The 21,764-nt window shown below is 44.5% G+C and overlaps 3 protein-coding genes across 3 annotated transcripts in view; 1 reads left to right on the forward strand and 2 right to left on the reverse strand.

The window, feature by feature from the left end:
- The window catches only part of LOC134750063 (separin), a 49,532-nt gene extending 40,318 nt beyond the window's left edge, over positions 1–9,214 (forward strand). The window contains exons 9-15 of the mRNA XM_063685151.1: positions 488–664; positions 1,246–1,414; positions 2,535–2,670; positions 2,994–3,173; positions 6,873–7,018; positions 8,136–8,331; positions 9,135–9,214. Of these exons, the coding sequence (XP_063541221.1) occupies positions 488–664; positions 1,246–1,414; positions 2,535–2,670; positions 2,994–3,173; positions 6,873–7,018; positions 8,136–8,275 (948 nt within the window). The 3' untranslated portion in view covers positions 8,276–8,331; positions 9,135–9,214. The remainder of the gene's footprint in view (positions 1–487; positions 665–1,245; positions 1,415–2,534; positions 2,671–2,993; positions 3,174–6,872; positions 7,019–8,135; positions 8,332–9,134) is intronic.
- LOC134750032 (putative metabolite transport protein HI_1104) overlaps positions 1–21,764 on the reverse strand; it is a 397,448-nt gene that overhangs the window by 6,434 nt on the left and 369,250 nt on the right. The gene's annotated exons all lie outside the window — the stretch shown is intronic.
- On the reverse strand, positions 8,674–20,375 carry LOC134750326 (coiled-coil domain-containing protein 63-like). Its single transcript, XM_063685490.1, has 11 exons — positions 20,291–20,375; positions 18,013–18,135; positions 16,640–16,834; positions 15,572–15,711; positions 13,583–13,757; positions 12,724–12,903; positions 11,989–12,139; positions 11,159–11,330; positions 10,352–10,490; positions 9,726–9,857; positions 8,674–8,691 (listed from the first exon to the last, which is right to left on the reverse strand). Exons 1-11 carry the CDS (start codon positions 20,357–20,359, stop codon positions 8,674–8,676), a joined length of 1,494 nt encoding a protein of 497 aa, XP_063541560.1. The 5' UTR covers positions 20,360–20,375.

The raw sequence follows: 21,764 nt of genomic DNA on the forward strand, positions 1-21,764 counted from the left end.
TAATTCAGTCGTAAATCTTTACGGCTCCGCTATTTTGATAAAATAAAAATAAACTACCTATACTGAGTGGCCAGTACATAATGGGATTAATGGGCAACCTTTTTACCACCGACAGCATCTTAGGCTGATCTAGAAAAATAAGATACCAAAAAAGTTCGATGCGTGCGTTTTCCATATGGCCTGATATAATTATAGAACATACTAAATGCAACCTGAAACTGAGACCTTCGTTTTGTTACGTCAAAAATGCCAAGCTCAGCAATGTACCTCTAACAAATAACTAGCGATCGTCCCCGGCTTCGCACGGGTTACACAAAACCTTAACAAATTATACACCTAAACCTTCCTCAAGAATCGCTCTATTGATAGGTGAAAACCGCATGAAAATCCGTTCAGTAGTTTTTGAGTTTATCGCGAACACACAAAAAACAGACGTGGCGGGGGACTTTTGTTTCATAAGGTGTAGTGATATAAATAAATATTTTAGATTGCAAGCGAGCTGTGCCTGAAATGCCTGGTAAAGTGTTTCGAAGGCGTCCACAAGTTCGCCCTAGTGGACGGCATCAGGGCGTTCTCGCAAGCCGTGACCAAAGTCAAGGATGGCGAAGAGTGGACCGCTCTTAAGAAGGCTAAACGGCATCCTGTCATCTTGATCGTTGATGAGGTATGTTTATTGCGTTGACTGAGAAAAAAATCCTAATTTTCACTTGGAAAGATCTTAGATTTCTCAAATTAAATTAGGATATTTTTTTACTAACCAATAAACAAGTTTGAAAGATGGGGTTATTCTCACTACTTACCGCGAAGTTGTTGCCAGTGGTAACTACTGGGAAAAAAATCCTAGTAGTTACCACCAAACCGAACCAAACTGAGTTGGTAGTAACTATTGGGATTTTTTTCCCAGTAGTTACCACTGGTAAAAGGTGAAAAAAAATCCAGTACTTACCAACTGGTAACAATTTGGTGCTAGTTACCACAAAATTGGTGGTAACTAGTGGGAATAACCCGAAAAAGGGAGACTTTTTTGTATTATATGGCCTTCTTCTGGCTATTCACGAATTATATTGCGATTTACTTAGCAGCTCGGACCAATCAATTGTCTCAAAAATACTATCTCTTATGCTTTTCTGCAATGAAATTTACACATTTTGCAAAACCAATGCAATGAAAATGAGTAATTTTTAAAAAGCCACTAAGACTAAGTAAAGTAAGAAAATTGGTCACACCCCTTATTCCTTTATTCAGATGCTGGACACATTCCCATGGGAGAGCTTGCCAATTTTGTCCCAACATCCGGTGTCCAGGATAGAAAACATTCACTTCCTGTACAGCCTGTACAAGCTTCACCAGGACAAGATCGTGGACGGTTACTATGCAGCCAAGAGCGAAGTCGGCAGATATGTCATTAATCCAGGTATGTTGTTAATCTTCAATTATCTTATGGTTTTCGGGGGCCCTCGCGGATACACTTCGACCCATAGGGATCTTTTGTGCAGTTACCCCCTAGGAAAGATCCGTCAACTACTAAAGAGCTTAACCACCATCTCCATGTGCCGGATGATGGAGATGGAGGAGTAGCATTTTGAATTCCTTCGGTTCCAGGTAGCCTGCTTAAAAGTCCTTCATTCTTTGTCTGGCGAGGGCGTGACGTTCACACATCAGGTGTTTTACTGTCTCTTCCTCTTCGCCACACATACGACAAATGGTGTTGTCAGCGTGTCCCATCTTGGCCAGAATTCCTTTGACCCCGTAATGGCCAGTAAATTAAATACCCCTGTTATTATTTAGCGTTTTCTTTTGCTAAGTTTCCAAAGCTTTTTGCTCCAACCGGAGTCTACTCCTGTATCTTGTAGCTTGTACTCCTTGTAGCTTTGAGTGCTTTAGACATCAGACTGTCTCATGTTTGGACTTAGTAAGGTCTTTGGTAGCCGTTATGATGGTTCCCTGTGAGAGCCCCACGAATGGTTCCGGACCTATAAGGTTACTTGCAGATCCGACTCTGGCAAGTTCATGAATGAATCCCTCGTGCCCTGGGATGGGATCTATACCAATTGCACTTTGTTTTGCCTCTCAAGCTTGTTCAGAGCTTGGACGCCGATATATATCAGTCTACCCCCTTATTCATAAAACTTTACGGGCCTGATTTAGTTAAATTGTGTTTATCCCTTTCTTACAAATACATAAGTCAAAATGACAGATAAAGACAAACGATTCATAGCTAATTCAGGCCAGTAACGCGTTTATGAATAACGGCAGCTTCCCATTATTAAAATAAGCTGAAACTTTACTATAATATACATAAAGTAAACTGATTCTGGTACCCGCGAGCTGAACTGATGGAAACCGAAGATGGCTATAGAAACTATGATAAAACAACGTAACTTCATTGTGTTTGGGTTTGTTAGAATTGTCTCGATGAGTATTAGTTGCTTGTCTGAGGAAAAGTACAGTCAGCGATAAAATTTGGTATCAAAAATGATTTTTTTGAAAAAAAAACACATTAACCTATAATCATGTGTAATTTTTTCTTACAGAAAACAATTTAGAACGAATGGAAAAACGCATGAGCTCCTTCATTCAGTACTGGTGTCGGTCTTGGAGCGGACACGTGTCGGAGCCGCCGCCACCCGACCAGTTCATAAACCATCTCACCACCTCCGACGTTTTCCTGTAAGTTTATTTAACTAGTTTGTTCGGATTGCCCAGAACATAAACCTGGTTATATAACGGCAAAGTGCTTTAAAGAAATCAGACTAATTTAGTTGTTATTTTCTTAAATTTAAAAATGTATAGTTTCATTGAAAAAATTTCGTATTTCACACTGCTACTCAAAGTTGAAATGCAGGAACTCTGTATGCATCCCATACATAGTTACCACATTTCTCCTTCGATTGACAGAACAAGATACGAGTTTTTATCGAAGTAGTCACCTTTTGCAGGTAAAATTGCGTTACGTAATATTTGAACGCCCCCTAAAATCCGTATCATTGCAGATACTGCGGCCACGGCGACGGGTGTCAGTTCGGCAACGGCGGCGGCGGCTGCGGCGTGGAGGGCGCCACCGGCACGCGCTGTGCCGCGCTGCTGTCGGGGTGCGGCTCGGTGCGGCTGCAGCACGGCGCCGGCCGCGGGCCGCCCATGGCCGCGCATCACCATCTTAGAGTGGCCGGAAGGTATATAACTTGTGGAGGGCGCCACCGGCACGCGCTGCGCCGCGCTGCTGTCGGGGTGCGGCTCGGTGCGGCTGCAGCACGGCGCCGGCCGCGGGCCGCCCATGGCCGCGCATCACCATCTTAGAGTGGCCGGAAGGTATATAACTTGTGGAGGGCGCCACCGGCACGCGCTGCGCCGCGCTGCTGTCGGGGTGCGGCTCGGTGCGGCTGCAGCACGGCGCCGGCCGCGGGCCGCCCATGGCCGCGCATCACCATCTTAGAGTGGCCGGAAGGTATATAACTTGTGGAGGGCGCCACCGGCACGCGCTGCGCCGCGCTGCTGTCGGGGTGCGGCTCGGTGCGGCTGCAGCACGGCGCCGGCCGCGGGCCGCCCATGGCCGCGCATCACCATCTTAGAGTGGCCGGAAGGTATATAACTTGTGGAGGGCGCCACCGGCACGCGCTGTGCCGCGCTGCTGTCGGGGTGCGGCTCGGTGCGGCTGCAGCACGGCGCCGGCCGCGGGCCGCCCATGGCCGCGCATCACCATCTTAGAGTGGCCGGAAGGTATATAACTTGTGGAGGGCGCCACCGGCACGCGCTGCGCCGCGCTGCTGTCGGGGTGCGGCTCGGTGCGGCTGCAGCACGGCGCCGGCCGCGGGCCGCCCATGGCCGCGCATCACCATCTTAGAGTGGCCGGAAGGTATATAACTTGTGGAGGGCGCCACCGGCACGCGCTGCGCCGCGCTGCTGTCGGGGTGCGGCTCGGTGCGGCTGCAGCACGGCGCCGGCCGCGGGCCGCCCATGGCCGCGCATCACCATCTTAGAGTGGCCGGAAGGTATATAACTTGTGGAGGGCGCCACCGGCACGCGCTGCGCCGCGCTGCTGTCGGGGTGCGGCTCGGTGCGGCTGCAGCACGGCGCCGGCCGCGGGCCGCCCATGGCCGCGCATCACCATCTTAGAGTGGCCGGAAGGTATATAACTTGTGGAGGGCGCCACCGGCACGCGCTGCGCCGCGCTGCTGTCGGGGTGCGGCTCGGTGCGGCTGCAGCACGGCGCCGGCCGCGGGCCGCCCATGGCCGCGCATCACCATCTTAGAGTGGCCGGAAGGTATATAACTTGTGGAGGGCGCCACCGGCACGCGCTGCGCCGCGCTGCTGTCGGGGTGCGGCTCGGTGCGGCTGCAGCACGGCGCCGGCCGCGGGCCGCCCATGGCCGCGCATCACCATCTTAGAGTGGCCGGAAGGTATATAACTTGTGGAGGGCGCCACCGGCACGCGCTGCGCCGCGCTGCTGTCGGGGTGCGGCTCGGTGCGGCTGCAGCACGGCGCCGGCCGCGGGCCGCCCATGGCCGCGCATCACCATCTTAGAGTGGCCGGAAGGTATATAACTTGTGGAGGGCGCCACCGGCACGCGCTGCGCCGCGCTGCTGTCGGGGTGCGGCTCGGTGCGGCTGCAGCACGGCGCCGGCCGCGGGCCGCCCATGGCCGCGCATCACCATCTTAGAGTGGCCGGAAGGTATATAACTTGTGGAGGGCGCCACCGGCACGCGCTGCGCCGCGCTGCTGTCGGGGTGCGGCTCGGTGCGGCTGCAGCACGGCGCCGGCCGCGGGCCGCCCATGGCCGCGCATCACCATCTTAGAGTGGCCGGAAGGTATATAACTTGTGGAGGGCGCCACCGGCACGCGCTGCGCCGCGCTGCTGTCGGGGTGCGGCTCGGTGCGGCTGCAGCACGGCGCCGGCCGCGGGCCGCCCATGGCCGCGCATCACCATCTTAGAGTGGCCGGAAGGTATATAACTTGTGGAGGGCGCCACCGGCACGCGCTGCGCCGCGCTGCTGTCGGGGTGCGGCTCGGTGCGGCTGCAGCACGGCGCCGGCCGCGGGCCGCCCATGGCCGCGCATCACCATCTTAGAGTGGCCGGAAGGTATATAACTTGTGGAGGGCGCCACCGGCACGCGCTGCGCCGCGCTGCTGTCGGGGTGCGGCTCGGTGCGGCTGCAGCACGGCGCCGGCCGCGGGCCGCCCATGGCCGCGCATCACCATCTTAGAGTGGCCGGAAGGTATATAACTTGTGGAGGGCGCCACCGGCACGCGCTGCGCCGCGCTGCTGTCGGGGTGCGGCTCGGTGCGGCTGCAGCACGGCGCCGGCCGCGGGCCGCCCATGGCCGCGCATCACCATCTTAGAGTGGCCGGAAGGTATATAACTTGTGGAGGGCGCCACCGGCACGCGCTGCGCCGCGCTGCTGTCGGGGTGCGGCTCGGTGCGGCTGCAGCACGGCGCCGGCCGCGGGCCGCCCATGGCCGCGCATCACCATCTTAGAGTGGCCGGAAGGTATATAACTTGTGGAGGGCGCCACCGGCACGCGCTGCGCCGCGCTGCTGTCGGGGTGCGGCTCGGTGCGGCTGCAGCACGGCGCCGGCCGCGGGCCGCCCATGGCCGCGCATCACCATCTTAGAGTGGCCGGAAGGTATATAACTTGTGGAGGGCGCCACCGGCACGCGCTGCGCCGCGCTGCTGTCGGGGTGCGGCTCGGTGCGGCTGCAGCACGGCGCCGGCCGCGGGCCGCCCATGGCCGCGCATCACCATCTTAGAGTGGCCGGAAGGTATATAACTTGTGGAGGGCGCCACCGGCACGCGCTGCGCCGCGCTGCTGTCGGGGTGCGGCTCGGTGCGGCTGCAGCACGGCGCCGGCCGCGGGCCGCCCATGGCCGCGCATCACCATCTTAGAGTGGCCGGAAGGTATATAACTTGTGGAGGGCGCCACCGGCACGCGCTGCGCCGCGCTGCTGTCGGGGTGCGGCTCGGTGCGGCTGCAGCACGGCGCCGGCCGCGGGCCGCCCATGGCCGCGCATCACCATCTTAGAGTGGCCGGAAGGTATATAACTTGTGGAGGGCGCCACCGGCACGCGCTGCGCCGCGCTGCTGTCGGGGTGCGGCTCGGTGCGGCTGCAGCACGGCGCCGGCCGCGGGCCGCCCATGGCCGCGCATCACCATCTTAGAGTGGCCGGAAGGTATATAACTTGTGGAGGGCGCCACCGGCACGCGCTGCGCCGCGCTGCTGTCGGGGTGCGGCTCGGTGCGGCTGCAGCACGGCGCCGGCCGCGGGCCGCCCATGGCCGCGCATCACCATCTTAGAGTGGCCGGAAGGTATATAACTTGTGGAGGGCGCCACCGGCACGCGCTGCGCCGCGCTGCTGTCGGGGTGCGGCTCGGTGCGGCTGCAGCACGGCGCCGGCCGCGGGCCGCCCATGGCCGCGCATCACCATCTTAGAGTGGCCGGAAGGTATATAACTTGTGGAGGGCGCCACCGGCACGCGCTGCGCCGCGCTGCTGTCGGGGTGCGGCTCGGTGCGGCTGCAGCACGGCGCCGGCCGCGGGCCGCCCATGGCCGCGCATCACCATCTTAGAGTGGCCGGAAGGTATATAACTTGATCCTTTTAGTTATAGTATGAATCTTCTTTCTTGTTTTCTACGCCTGAGACCCTAATCTGTTACACGAAAGCCATTGTTTCTTTTATGTGAGCGGTCGGCCATTGTGTAAACTGTGAACGCATGCCCCGCACACGTCACAATTAAATTACCTACTCTTTATAGTTATTGTGTCTAAAAATAACTGTTGCATGTGTGATTATGTCATGCATGGTGTAAAATAATTTATTCTAAATTCTATACCCTATACCCTTGAATTAAAAAAAAAATTTTTTTGTTATAATTCTAGCCCAATGGTAGTCGGCATGCTATGGGAAGTAACCGACCTGGAAGTGGACAAGATGGTCAGCACGCTGGTGTCGCTCTACGTGCCCTCGGACGCGCCCGTGCCGTGGCCTAGTGTGGGCAAGACCAATTGGAGCAAAGGAGAACTCGGTATGTAGATATTAGCACATTCGACACTGTGTTTTGTGAAAAATTTAGGTCAGCAGTGCTATAAATAATATAATCAGGTATCTAAAGAAATCCTGGTCACGGCACCACTGGAATTAGTAGTTGCGATGTATATTAAAACAACTATGGCTCATATTGGAAGACGAGCGACTTATATGGGTAGCTTGATGATGGTTGTTGATGAATATAATGACGGAGAAGAATCTGCCCGATGGTAGTCGGCATGCTGTGGGAAGTAACCGACCTGGAAGTGAAAGCAAAAGGGTTAGCTCGCTGGTGGCGCTCTAGGTACCCTCAGATGCGCCCGTTTCGTGTCGGCAAGACCAATTTGAGCAAAAGAGAACTTGGTAAGTAATGAATAGCATGTGTAAGTCAGGGCTATGATCAGAGGAGACAAAAAGTCAAAAGTAAGTAATAAACTATACTCCGTTTTATTTCAGATTATCAACTTTATAACATCAAAAGTAGTGATAACTTTTTCATCTAAAATTAAATCTGAGTAATTATTATGCACTGAATTATAGTGTCGTTTACATAATTGTACCGCAATATTAGATAGGAGCCCTAGGAAGAAAGTTAATTACCACTACTTTTGAGGTAAGAAAAATTCTAATCTTATAAAAAACGGAGTAGAAAAGATAAAATCCTGGTCACGGCACCAAAAAACAGAAAACTGAAAGTCATATGTTGGATAATGGCATGGATATGTTAATTTTGTACTAAGAATAAACATCTGTTTATGAGTTACAACGCTGGACATTTTTTGAATAACTTCAGTCTGATAAGACCGAAGGACCGGAAGAAATCGAGGTATCCAAATAAGTATAATGAAATAAAACTATGAAAACGGATTATATCGCGTATATTGAATTTATAATACATCCCGACGTTTCGAACCCTTTACAGCGTTCGTGGTCAACGGGTCACCCGTTCATGAGTAACTATCGCGGTAACCGAAGACAATATTAAGTATAATAAGTAATTTCGGTATTTTTAACTCGTGCGTATAACGAATAATGATGTGATTGCATACTTTTTTTGTGTAGAATCGTTTATTGTTTTGGTCAATATAATTATCGATTGTTTTTCGTGTGTACAGATACGAATGTGGAACAGAAGCTGCCGTTCACCTCGGAGCCGGACTTGCTCCGCGCCGTGTCGCGCGCCCGCGGCTCCTCCAACTTCGTGATGATCGCCTCCAGCATGGTGGCGCGCGGCCTGCCCATACGGATACTATGATGTACGTTCAAACATACAGGATGCCCCACAAGCACCACGTCACAGTGACACCGGAGGTAAGTCAAGAGGAACCTGACCAGCCTAACATGACCCCAGTAAAAGTTGCACGGTTTTCCAGTAAAAAAAAAATATAGGGTACCATTTTTTTCTGAAAACCCCCCATTATTACAACTTGACAGGACGCAGAACACTTTACGTAAACTGTAACGTATTGCATTCATTTTATTAGTTCTACATGGGGCTATATATTATTGTAACTGTAAATAAACAATATTTTATAAATTTAAAGTAATGATCGAAAAAAACAATAACAGTTTACTACTTAAATTTACTTATGAATTTTGACCCTATGGCCCCTATAAAACATTTTTTTTGTCGCGCGCAGTTGCCTACTCTGCCTAAGGGTTAATCCGGCCCTGTATACAAACAATAGAATATACGGTCTTTTTTATAATGCCTTTTCCGTTATATAGGGTGGCTAAAAAATAAGTGCATTTCTGTTGACAGGGAGGTTTTGTTTTGAGCAACTTTTACTATGGGACCAACCACGGATTCGCGAAAAAAATATTTACCCTCCCATAGAAAATGGACCAGCCAAAATGTATGAAACAGCCATTTTTTTTGCGATTTCGGGGTTGGTAAAAGTTGCTCAGTATAATCCCAAAACCTCCCTGGCAACGGGAATGCACTTATTTTTTAGCCACCGTGTATAATGTACAGTCAGCAAAACTGTTAACTTAGCACCCCTGCATACATGTTTATATGCAGAGGTGCTAAGCCAATAGTTTTGCTGACTGTACATTTCTTCAATATTTGTATAAAATCCTCGGCATTTAAATTTGTTTTTTTTTTTTTGCAGATTACAACGGAGCCTGATTCACATCAACATACATAATAATACTGTATATAACTTGTAGAGTAATAAAACTATGTAAATACCTTTCGTGTTTATTTTGTGGACACACGTAATCATACATATTACGCATTATATTATCATATTGGCGATGTGCAAAGTGCATAGTTGACACAGTAAGGGGGAGGGCGAAATGGTATTTTTTAGAGTTATGAATGATTCACGGTTAGTTTCACTAGACTTATACTATACTTCGGGAGCTCACAAGTAATACAAAAGGTAATCACGGTGTATATCCCGGTCAATACAAGTCTAATGGTATTTTTTGTTAATTTTTGAAAGCGATATCTCTTTCTCGCTCTTACTTATGGGTGCGTCGCACAATGACTTTGGTGCGGTGCGGTGGTGTGTTACGCCTTTAATAATTGCTCGGAGCAATGCTGAGCCGAGAAAGCCCGAAAGGAAGTGTCCCCTCCCCCACTGCCTTTACGCATGCGCGGGTTGTGGCCTTGGTTGGTGCGGGACGGCGGGCGGGCGCGGGGTGAGGGCGGCGGGCGGGCGCGGGGTGAGGGCGGCGGGCGGGCGCGGGGTGAGGGCGGCGGGCGGGCGCGGGGTGAGGGTGGCGGGCGGCGGCGGCGCGGGCGCGGGGCGCGGGGAGGGCGGGGCGCGGCGCCGGCGCCGGGAGGAGGGCGGCGTGCGCTCCTTGCACTCAGCCAAGCGTTGAAGCGCCTGGAAATAAATAACAACAAGAATAAACTATACAAACTTTTCTTTTGGGTGCTAGTACTAGTGTAAGACAAAGACAGTATGATTCTCTGTCTATGTCTCAAATGAGACAGTCCTTTGACAAACTATATATCACATACTTTAGTACCTACAATAAAACCTAAGAAGATTCTGAAAGGACCATACCAATACGCCTCACAATTTCAGAGACCTGATGACATGACGTGTTTATTGCACAGGATGGCTGAAAAATAAGTGCATTCCCGTTGCCAGTGAGGTTTTGGGATTATACTGAGCAACTTTTACTACAGTAGCCCTACTTAAATATTTATTTTCTTTCGTTTTTAGTATTTGTTGTTATAGCGGCAACAGAAATAAATCATCTGTGAAAATTTCAAGTTTCAAGAGACAGCCTGGTGACAGACAGACAGACGGACAGTGGAGTCTTAGTAATAGGGTCCCTTTGGGTACGGAACCCTAAAAACTACTCTCGTCACCTCATCTATCTTGATAATTTCCACGATCTCCGTAATCTTCTTCTCCAAACTCTTGATGTAGAGGCGTGCGTTTGACACGTTCACGTCCACAGATTTCCCTAGTAACTTCAAGAGCGGTAAGGAGTTGCAATCGGAAGCACTGGAAACAAAAGAAAAACTTCATTACACTTAGGTTAGGTAATTAGGTACCTATTCCTTCATAGACGGATGAAAGAAGATTGCATGTAGCAGGGATGAGAATGTTAAGATGGATGTGAGGCATGACGAATGGATAGGATAAGGAATGAGTATATAAGAGGAAGCCTGAAAGCACCCATAACAGAAAAAGCAATGGCAAATCGCCTAGCGTGGTACGGGCATGTGATGCGGAGGGACAAGTCATGTGACGAGAAAGGTATTACGAATGAATGTGGAGGGAGGTACGAGAGGAAAAGGTGGATGGACTGCGTGAGAGATGACATGAAACTCGTAAGAACTATTATATAATCTGTGATGCTACGCCGACCCCAAGTGAATGGGACAAGGGCAAGCGAATGATGATTCCTTCATAGACTAGCAGTATCCTTGACCTACCATGATATGTCTATCTTAAAATACTGTAGGTACCTATACCACAAATATCGCGGATATACCCCGACAAAATTCTACCGGTATATGTACGCTAAAATAATAATTTGCACCGTTTAATGAGACAATATCACGATTTTCTTTAATTTCCAGCTGAAAACCCTTAAATTTTCTTATCTCTAGACAAAACCTAAAACTTCACATTTTCTCTCATCGCCCCCTTAGCTGTAAGGTACTCACTGCGCCAGCTGCTGTATTTGCTGCAGCAAAATGTTCAGCACCGCATCACTGCGACCATACTCTTCTCTCAGCTTGGCTGTGGCTTGTCTTTTCTCGTCCAGCGTTGTTCGAAGGGATTCGATGCTGTCATGCTGCTTAGATAGCTTGGCTTGGTGTTTGGCGTGTTCATCGTCTGCAGGATATTTATTTAGTAAATAGTAGTTTAACACTAGCAACAGCTAGGAATTTAATACATGTTTATCGGTGAAGGAAACACCATGAGTAGACCCTAACAGGGACCGTATGCGTTGAAAGGGTCTGCATAAAATCGAGAACTATTTTACACTTCACGCCAATAAACAAGCACCTCTCTGCAGTTCACAAATGCTCCTTTGCACAAGTCCTTCCAGATGTTATCTCGTGGACTAGATCAGAAACATAAACTTGACCTTGAAACTGCGCGCCAATTATGAGGCGGCTCCCGTGCTGCCTTTAGTTCACGCACGCTCCCGATTCATCAGCGAAGATATATAAAGTGTTTATGTTAATCATTTTATCCGCATTGGTCTAGTGTTAGAAACTAGGCAGTGTAGCAAACGTTCTTTACCTTAAATATGTGTGTGGTATTGTGGTCAAAAATCGTTGTGCTGTATAGAGCGGTTGCAAATTCTGTGCAAAAAGATGACAAAAAATTCGGTCTATGGCCTTAACTCCTTATCATACATAGGCAACTTTGGGCGTCACTATTTATGTCTTTATGGGGACTATAAATATTTCTGTGATAAAATATGTGTGTGGGCCGGTGCTGATGGAGATGATGATAGATATTTATTTGATAGAGTGCTACAAACCTATAGTTGTCCTGAGTGATCGCACGTTATCATGAAGGTTCTTGAGTTCTGTGTTAACTTCGTTGATGTAATTAAACAACGCATAATTTTCTTCTTCTCGTCTGTTGAACTCCTGGATAAGCTTGTCCACGTCATCTTCTCCTGCGAACTCCTAATAAAACGAGGATTTTTAAAAAGGGTTATACACGGAGTGTAAAATACAAATGGGGCAGTGAGACAAAATCAGTAATTATGTTATTCACCTCTAACTCTTCGTTTCAGATATATTTTTTTTGTATGGAAAATTCTGACTGCCGGTCTGGGGCACTGTTTTGGTAGCGTAGAATGATATAGCTAAACTCGTGAAATACGTGGAAATACTTAAACTCAGTAAGCCTACGGGAAAACAGTGCTATACCTATATGTTGGTGAAGAACATATTTTGTGATCGTGGTCAAACATCAGTTTTATTAGGTACGCATTTTATCTACACGGTGGCTAAAACATAAGTGCATTCCCGTTGCCAGGGAGGTTTTGGAATTATACTGAGCAACTTTTACTATGGGACCAACCCGAATACGTGAAAAAAAATGTCTGTTTTATACATTTTGGCTGGTCAATTTTCTATGGGAGTGTACATTTTTTTTCACGATGTCGTGGTTGGACCCTTAGTAAAAGTTACTGACGCCAACGGAAATGCACTTATTTTTTAGCCAAGCTGTATATCTACAATTTTTGTCACTTGTCCTTACCCACCCGTATAGCATCTAAGATGTTGACATAGTTATTATAAGTCCTCATCTCTTCCTCTTGTTGCTCCAGCCGCTTGGCCTCCGCCTTGGCGTCTGCCGCCGTCAGTCTGACGGTTCCTTTGGTCCGAAGAAACTCTTCGAGCTTCATGCTGTAGTCGAGCTGCCTTTGGAGTTCACGGACCTCCTGCATAGTGAAAAATAAGAAAATCAAAACGACTATGATATTTGGACTTTTATTGTAGTCACTCTTGCTGATATATACTGCCTCACTATGCATCCAACATCAATAACACATCAATATTGATATATCAATCATCATACATCAGTAACTTAATTTATTCGTGAGGAAACCGAACTATCAAGCCCAGTTTTCCCTCTGGGTTGGAAGGTCAGATGGCAGTCGCATTAGTAAAAACTAGTGCCTTTGTCAATTCTTAAAATTATGTTGTCGAGCTGACAGCGGTAAGCCAAGTAAGCCGTGGCAAAATACTGGGACATTGCTAGGAAGATGATGATGACCAAAATGGCTTACCTACTAGACTATATTTTCTATAGCCAATGTCAATAGCTGCGCGCTCCTTCATGCCATCAAGATCATACGGTGCCAATGCTGCAATAGCCGGTTCAGTCAGCTCCAGAGTAGCTGCCTTCCCGTCTAAAAGCGACTTGATCTGGTAGCACCTACGTTCTGCCCTGCGATGGAACAACACTACAGCCCCAGCGATCGTTACGTCGCTCACCGATAGATGTCTCTGCCTGCATTTAGATGGCCCTTTGGTTCCCCGTTGCTTCATGAGCCTCAAGGTATTGCCGAGGATTATTGAGATTATGTATTAATTCCACTATTACCAGAGATGTCTTACCAGACAATGTTTCCTATAGTCAATAGCGGTTCGCTCCTTCATGCCATCAAGTTTCGAACACCATTCTTCCCTCTGGTCATAAGCAGCAGTCGCCTGTTCAACCAGCTCCAGAATAGTTGCCTTCCCGTCCAGGAGACGTTTGATCTGGGTCTTCCACACGCCGTTGAATGATTGCCTAATAGGATTCAAGATTTGGTCAGTGGAAGAGTCTTAAGTTAGTCGATGCAAGCATGTCATGTTAACAAAAGAGACTTCACATGATCACCATTCACAATCTTCAGACGTTTAAGAAAAGCAAAAGTTTCATTTGGCAAACCAATCGTTGACATAACCTTACTTCGCAACCATTTCATTTCCCAACCCCATACTTGCGAAATGAAAATGACGTACTAGGTTGGGTTAGGTTAGGTTGGATTATGTGACGGGTGACGAGGCAGAGGTGCAGACCGGAGTGCCGACCGGCTCGGTGTATGGCCCACTCGGGTACATAATGCATGTAAACAGCGTAACGAATGTTGTACGGAACTGTTCCACATACATGTATGCGGATGACACTTGCTTACTGTATGCTGATAAAGACCTTAGTAAAATACAGACTTACATACAGATTTCGAAAATGTACTCAAATGGTCACACGATAACGGTATAATATTGAACACCGAAAAAACCAAATTTCTACTCATACAATCACCATATATAAAACCAAGTCAAGAGCCCATTAAAATTATTGGTCATACATACGATTGTTTACATGTCGAGAAGCGGGACTGTAAATGTAACTTAATAGAAGTAGTTGATAAATTTAAATACTTAGGCCTAACTATAGATAAACACATTAATTGGAAAATACACATAGATACAGTATATAATAGACTACGGTCTATATTATGTAAAATTATTAGTTTAAAAAATATAGTTAATAATAAAATATTACGAATGTTATACCATGCACTGGCTGACGCTGTTATTGGATACGGGTTGATAGCTTATGGACGCACTTTCAAAACTTATTTGGATAAAATATTAAACTTACAACTACGATTGATAAAAAATATAATAGACAAAAAAACTAGAGCAAACTGTAGTAACGATTACACGATCTTATTTAAGAAATTGAACATCCTGCCAGTGCATGATAAAGTTAAGTACTTAATAGCAACTGATCAATTTAAAAATCCCGAATTCAAAACTCCGCGAGTATACACCCGAGCGCTGAGGGGGTTAAAACGTCGTAAATACGTGGAACCAACCGCTAGCAACTACTATGGTAAAAGGACGCGCAAGTATATCACACCGCGAATAATGAACAATTTATCAATAGAAGACGAGTGTGCTAGTAAAAACATCTTTAAATCAAAAATTAAGAAGTTGCTATTGGGTACAACGCATGACTAAATATATAAGATAGGTAAATATTGTATATAAATAAATATCCTTTATTGCACCAAAATCATACATTTTACATACATGTAAAACTACAAATAAATTCTTAAAGAATAACAACATCTTACAACATATATACCTACAACACACTTTGTTAATGTAATATAAAAGTATTAACCTTAGTAAGATAAGTTAATCATTAAATTTAGATTAAGGTACTAACATTGAAAATGAGTGCACCATTTCGCCGTTAAACGCAAGTTTGGCGAAACTTGTGTAAGTTTAAAATGTGTTACTTTTTTGAAAAAAAATTAAAAAAAAAAAAATTAAATTTGCGAAATGAAATTTCACCCAACTAAAAATATGGGATAAATAGTTTGGGAACTGAGTTTGTCAAGTAATTTTCGCCGAAACATCAGTAAACAGTGTTATCTCCGCGTCTAGCAAAGCTAACGTTCGAATACTGATGAATGTATGTATGTATATACTCTTTATTGTACAAAACACAGAACACAAATATAGCACATAATAGGCAGTACAAAAGCGAACTTATCCCTTTAAGGGATTCTTCCAGTTAACCCAGGAAGAATGTTTTGCTTTAGGTACCTATCTCTAAGAAGCCGGTCGATCTCCAGCCTCATCTTATAGTTCTCGCTGTTGACTGTGTTAAAGCGCTTCATGGCGGTGCTTAGCCGGTTCTCAAGCTGGCTGATCATTGTATGATCCGTCAGGGATTTGGCGTATTCCTGAAAAGAAAATAAAGCATTGACAGATTAACTTAGACTGGTAATCAATGATGTTTCTGTTGTGGAAGTTACCTACAACGGTTCTTCGGCAAAAAGTAAATAGTCGAAAATGGCTACCTACGCGTACATTAGAAATACAACTAGTGGGAGAAGGGAAAAAGGCGCCTTAATTAAACCAAACCTGGGTGCCTAGCCAAGATGACAAACATCGACAACCGCCAACCGATAAAAAAAATTTTGCTATCGTAGCTTATATTGGTAGTCGTCGTCAATAGAACTTGCAAATAATGTAAACAAATATGACAGATTTTGTTAGCGTTTGACACATAACCTAACATTTTTACGAAGGTTATTTTCCCTGAAATATTAATAATTAACATTTAATTTAACAAAAAAATTATATAAATAAAATATTTAAGTATATAGACTGTTGATAAGGTCATGGTTGTCCTTTTAAAGAGCGAGATTACGAAGTAATGAAGGTAAAATGGTTTGTTAACATTATTCGCAAGTTCTATTGACGACGACTTTATAATTGATTTGCAACATCAACCCAACCCTTCTTCGAGACAGCACACTTTTTAAGTGCCCCGTATTGCATTTGATTCGGTTGCCTTTTGTTACCGTTAACGTTAACGGCTGCATTGATTTCAAGAAAAAAGTACGTAAATGTAGTTTTAGTGTTCTTTACATACCCCGCACCAACTATGTTTCTCTGTTTGGCCTAAAGGTTGACTGGTAGAGAATGCCATGTAGCATTAAGTCCGCCTTTTGTCACTGTATATTCTTATTGTGCAAAAAAGTTAAAAAAAATAAAAATATATGTAGCTAAGCTAGTATAACTAATTAAATACAATGGATGGTGGTGTTGCTCATTTAACTTTCAGTGTGTAGCTCTTAATTTACCGGGTTAGTATAAAATAGATACCTCTTCAGCCCCACTGCCTTTGGTCCTCAGCGCTTTTATCTCCTTCTGCACTTGCTTGAGAAGAAAGTCCAGCTCGTGAATGGTACTGCGATGCTCTCGGACCTCAGTTGAGCAGCGCTCATGGTCTTTCAGAAGAGAGACCAACTTGTCCCTCGCTTTGGCGCTCTCCATCACGTTGGAGGTGCTTTTTGTTAGCTGATAAAAATAGGAAAATTTAACTGTCATTATTTACTCTTTTATTTGGGTTCCGTACCCAAAGGGTAAAAACCTTATTACTAAGACTCCTCTGTCCGTCCGTCTGTCTGTCTGTCACCAGGCTGTATCTCATGAACCGTGATCTAGAGAGTTGAAATTTTCACAGATGATGTATTTCTGTTGCCGCTATAACAATAAATACTAAAAATTGCGGAACCCTCGGTGGGCGAGTCCGACTCGCACTTAACACTTACTTTCACTTTTTTTTTTGAAATTGGCGATAGTGAATCGATAATCCATTACTTGTTAATTAATGCAGCCTTCCATATGAAACTGACCGGACTGATATTACTATCGTTTTATTTGCGTCAATTTCAGTTGAATTTCGCAATCAATGTCGGACTAATACTACAATTTTTGTCGTCCATTTTGTCTCGTACTAGGGATTAGAGTATTTCAAATCAAAATTACTTATTGTGACTACATGTTGCTCTGAATAAAAAGTCAGGCACTTCCGGCCGATTGCGACCATGGCGACCACTTCGACTCCTAGTTCGGCGTTCGTGCGCCCGAAGATGGCTGACGTAGGTCGCCGATCTTCGAGGTGAACCCCTGCGCACATTGAGGGCACGTGAGGACACCCAGCTACGTAGTAGAAGGCAGCAGCCTGGCGCGTTGTCAGCTCGTCGCGTGTAAGTATGTGTGACAAAGTGTTCTTTAAATACAGATTTTTATCTTTACTGCTGCAGTCTGCGTAACTTACTTAATCAATCAATCAATCGTTTATTGATAACAAGCGTTACACGTCATTTAACATTTTCATTTTTACTTACTTAATGGCGCAGCGACCCAAAATGAGTCTTGGCCTCTGACACGAATGTACGCCAGTCGTCTCGATCCTGTGGCATCTCCCGCCAGTTATCGGCATAGAGTTCGCTCAATTCTACTCCAACAGCATCGCCCCAGCGATACCTGAGACGTCCGATCGGCCTCCGCCCCACCTGGCGTCCCATGCCCTTTTAACGCCGCGATCCTCCTCCATTCTCGAAACGTGGCCGAACCAGCGGAGACGGTGAGCTTTTGTCTCGCCTATAATGTTGGGTGCAGCCACAAGATCTTCAATCTCGACTAACTAACTAACTACTGCGTAACTAGTTAACTAATATTATTAACCTTACCTTTAACTCCAGCATGACCTTGTCCAAGTCGTTGTTAAGGGTGCGGATCATGTTCCTCTGCACTCGTAGTGTTGGTTGCACGCTGGTCATCACAGACATTCGGTCTATCTCAATCACTCGGAACTAAAAGTGAAATTTAGTGTTTTATACAAAAATAAGGGATGTAAACTAGTTGGTACCTATTTGCTTATCATTCTAATATTCGTAGCTGCATATTGCAAAGAATTTTGCTTTGACAGTGCTTTGACATACATATATGTATTATTATACTCTTTTTATAGCACAATCGGATTAAGTCTAGCCTCGAAATCCTTCCAAAGTTATGAAATTTGGTATGTATGTTAATTAAAGGTCTTTTTCATGTCCACACTATTTCACATTTGGGGACCTCGAGGAATCGCAGCCATCTTGGAAAATGTGTACCATCCTGGAGAAATTTGCGTTTTACTCTAAATATACGTTCTCTATGAAAATATGGTGTAAGGCAATATTAAAGCTTATTAAATTCTACACAAAACGGTCCTAGATATCTTTGCGGAAAAAATACATCTTGTTATAGAAAATAATAGCTGAATCCAGATTTAACGCCCTAAGCCCTATTTCTAGAAAAAGGCTTCGCTTTTGGGACATGGTGTCGTATAACTTTTTAGTGTGGAATTTAATAAGCTTTCGTTTCGCCATACACAGTATTCACATTAAACCCAGATATTCCGAGAAAAACAGAAAAACCAAAAAATACTTATACTTTTCAAGATGGCGTTTGATCCCCGTGGTCCCCGAAGCTCCAATTTTATGACACGCAAACAGGGATCCCTGAAATTGTAGGTGTCAAATGTCATTACTGTCACTATTGTTTAAACCCCATTTAAGACCTAAAATCTGTTTTTGCAGTTACATTTTTAAGTCCTAAACATTTTTCCTCCATTTATACTAGTAAATTTGTATTGCATATCACTCGTGTACCAATTATGGATCTACTGATGTCTATTTTATTGAAATTCACTCAATAGTTTAGGCGCTAGGAGTAAAAATATGATTAAATATTTTGCGTCCTCTCAAGGCGGCTGTATTGATTTTTCTTTAATAAAACAAGTGTAAACAGGTTGTGAAGGGCAAAAGGAATATACCGATATGTCATTTTAAAAAATCCGTCCAGTATCCTGAGCTACAGAGTGTACTGATTTTCAGTATTTAAACCCATAACCCTACTTTCTGTTTAAGTCGCAGTCGAGTAAATTGTTGATATTGGGGTAGAACGTAAACAAATGTATAGACAAAAGTGGAATTCATATTCCTCCAAGTTTCATATTAAGAGAATATCCCCTGAAAGGGTATAAGCGCTAAATCTGGATTCAGCTATTATTTTCTATAACAAGATGTATTTTTTCCGCAAAGATATCTAGGACTGTTTTGTGTAGAATTTAATAAGCTTTAAAGTTGCCTTACACCATATTTTTATAGAGAACGTATATTTACTATATTTAGAGTAAAACGCAAATTTCTCCAGGATGGTACTCATTTTTCAAGATGGCTGCGATTCCTCGAGGTCCCCAAATGTCAAATAGTGTAGACATGAAAAAGAGACCTTTAATTAACATACATACTAAATTTCATAACTTTGGAAGGATTTCGAGGTTAGACTTAATCTGATTGTGCTAATACTCTTTAGCTTTGACATTCAATTTTATCAATAGGGGATATTACGGCAATGCTCTGCCACCAGAGTGCAGGACTAGCCTTTTTAGTAAACCATAGAGTAACTTATACATACTGTACCTTTAACAGGTTTTTGACAAGTTTTCAGAGATAATAAAATATGACATTGATGCATCAAGGCGGTTTGTTTACAGAGGATCTACCGGGAAACGCGAATCCGAAATTTCGATATCTGCATCTTTATCGCTCAAATATGCAAGTGACAAAGATGTTAGATAAAGAAATTTCGATTTTCTTGTTTCGCGATAGACCCTCCGATAGTAGTGGCGCCCCCTACGCAGTTTCGCGTAATATTCCCTTATATACGTTTGACATAGCGAGGAAGGAGATGCGATAACTGGATAATAATTTATTATAAGCTGGAGCTATATGAACTAATTACAGGCATAGATATACCTCATTTAATAGTATGCGCAAAGTTTCATTATAATCCAACAGGTAGTTTTAAAATGAGAACGAAACTCCGTTTGTATGGGAAGGTGAAATTCGGTTGGTTAGTCGCTTATACATTATATTATAGTGCTTGTAGATTTTACGTTTTTATATATAATGAATTAGGTACCTGTCTCTGCAGCTTGGACAGCTCATCTTCTGCGATCTTCTCCATCTCCATATCTTCTGGGATCGACATTTTGCACCAAAACGAAGTTTCTGGAAGATGTTTTTTGTGAATGAAAATATAAGAAGATATATATGGCTTTTACGACAGAAAATCGGAAAGTTAGGTAAGTACAGTTAATTTTGTGGTGTTTGGTAATATTCAATTCTACTTTTTAGGGTTCCGTACCCAAAGGGTAAAAACGGGACCCTATTACTAAGACTCCGCTGTCCGTCTGTCCGTCTGGCCGTCTGTCCGTCTGTCTGTCACCAGGCTGTATCTCATGAACCGTGATAGCTAGACAGTTGAAATTTTTAGAAATGATGTATTTCTGTTGGCGCTATAACAACAAATACTAAAAAGTACGGAACCCTCGGTGCACGAGTCCGACTCGCACTTGGCCGGTTTTTTATACTTATTTTTTCTTTCGACCACCTATTGCATATTCTAATTTTATTGTCTTATTTAATTTGGTTTGGTGGAAGAAATCTTTTATATTTTTAAATTCGCCTTCCTAGTACATAAATTACATTTATTCAATTAAAAAGAAATCTAGCATAAAAGAAATAAATATCATATACAAAAAAAAAACGAAAAAAAAAGGAAAAGTGTGACTACTTGTAAAAACACAAATTAAAATATTTTTATAAAAAAGTAGGTAATTTAATTTGTTCTTAGAGAAATCCAGCATATAGAAGAGTTTTTCAACGACAAAGATGTTTAGTGTGCATCAGTTTTGTATATATTGTTTTTATTGTTATTTATTGACTATTGTAATTAGTATAATTTTGTATTTAAGCTCTAGAATCTAGATAATAACGTTTCTGCTACGCCCTATCCGGGTCTCATAATATGACGTGTATATTTTGTATACCTATGTTATTTAACATGAATAAATGAAAAGTAATACTCGTATCAAACTTACCTCAAAAAATATCTTATAAATAATCCTAGTTACGGGTGTTGTCTTGAGGACGAGACCGGTTGTGTTGTTGTTAAATCAATAACATCGTAACTGCAAAGATAGATATAACTCCGTAATAGATGGATACAGTCTAAGGAAAAAACGTGCCTCGAAAATCAAGAAAATTTGATTCTCGTTCAGAGGGCGCTACTAGCTTTTGCCTACTGTCGTATAGATGGCGTTGACGGTTTCGTTTGTTATTAAACTATTTTAACGCATATCAGTGAAAGAACATGGATCAAAATCATAAAAATAATTAATGCAAATAAAAAAATAATTTATCCATATTTAAATACATTTTATCGTATTTTTATAAATCTTAATTTTTAGTTTTAAAGTGTGTCGACAGATGGCAGTGAATTTACTGGGGTTACAAAATTTACTATGACAGTACCGCTCTAGTATAAGTTACTCTAAGGTAACTGCGAACATACCTTGTAGATTGTAATACAAGTGGAAGTCCCTTTCTAACAA

The sequence above is a fragment of the Cydia strobilella genome, chromosome 19 (assembly GCF_947568885.1).
Source record: "Cydia strobilella chromosome 19, ilCydStro3.1, whole genome shotgun sequence".
Lineage (NCBI taxonomy): Eukaryota > Metazoa > Arthropoda > Insecta > Lepidoptera > Tortricidae > Cydia > Cydia strobilella.

Bases quoted from the DNA above. Each gene is read 5' to 3' on its own strand.
- LOC134750326 (XM_063685490.1), bottom strand. From the start codon at position 20,359: ATGTCGATCCCAGAAGATATGGAGATGGAGAAGATCGCAGAAGATGAG. The intron at 18,136-20,290 runs GTACCTAATTCA...TTTCACTTTTAG, and splicing joins TGTCCAAGCTGCAGAGACAG to TTCCGAGTGATTGAGATAGA. The intron at 13,758-15,571 runs GTACCTAAAGCA...GAATCCTATTAG, and splicing joins GACCGGCTTCTTAGAGATAG to GCAATCATTCAACGGCGTGT.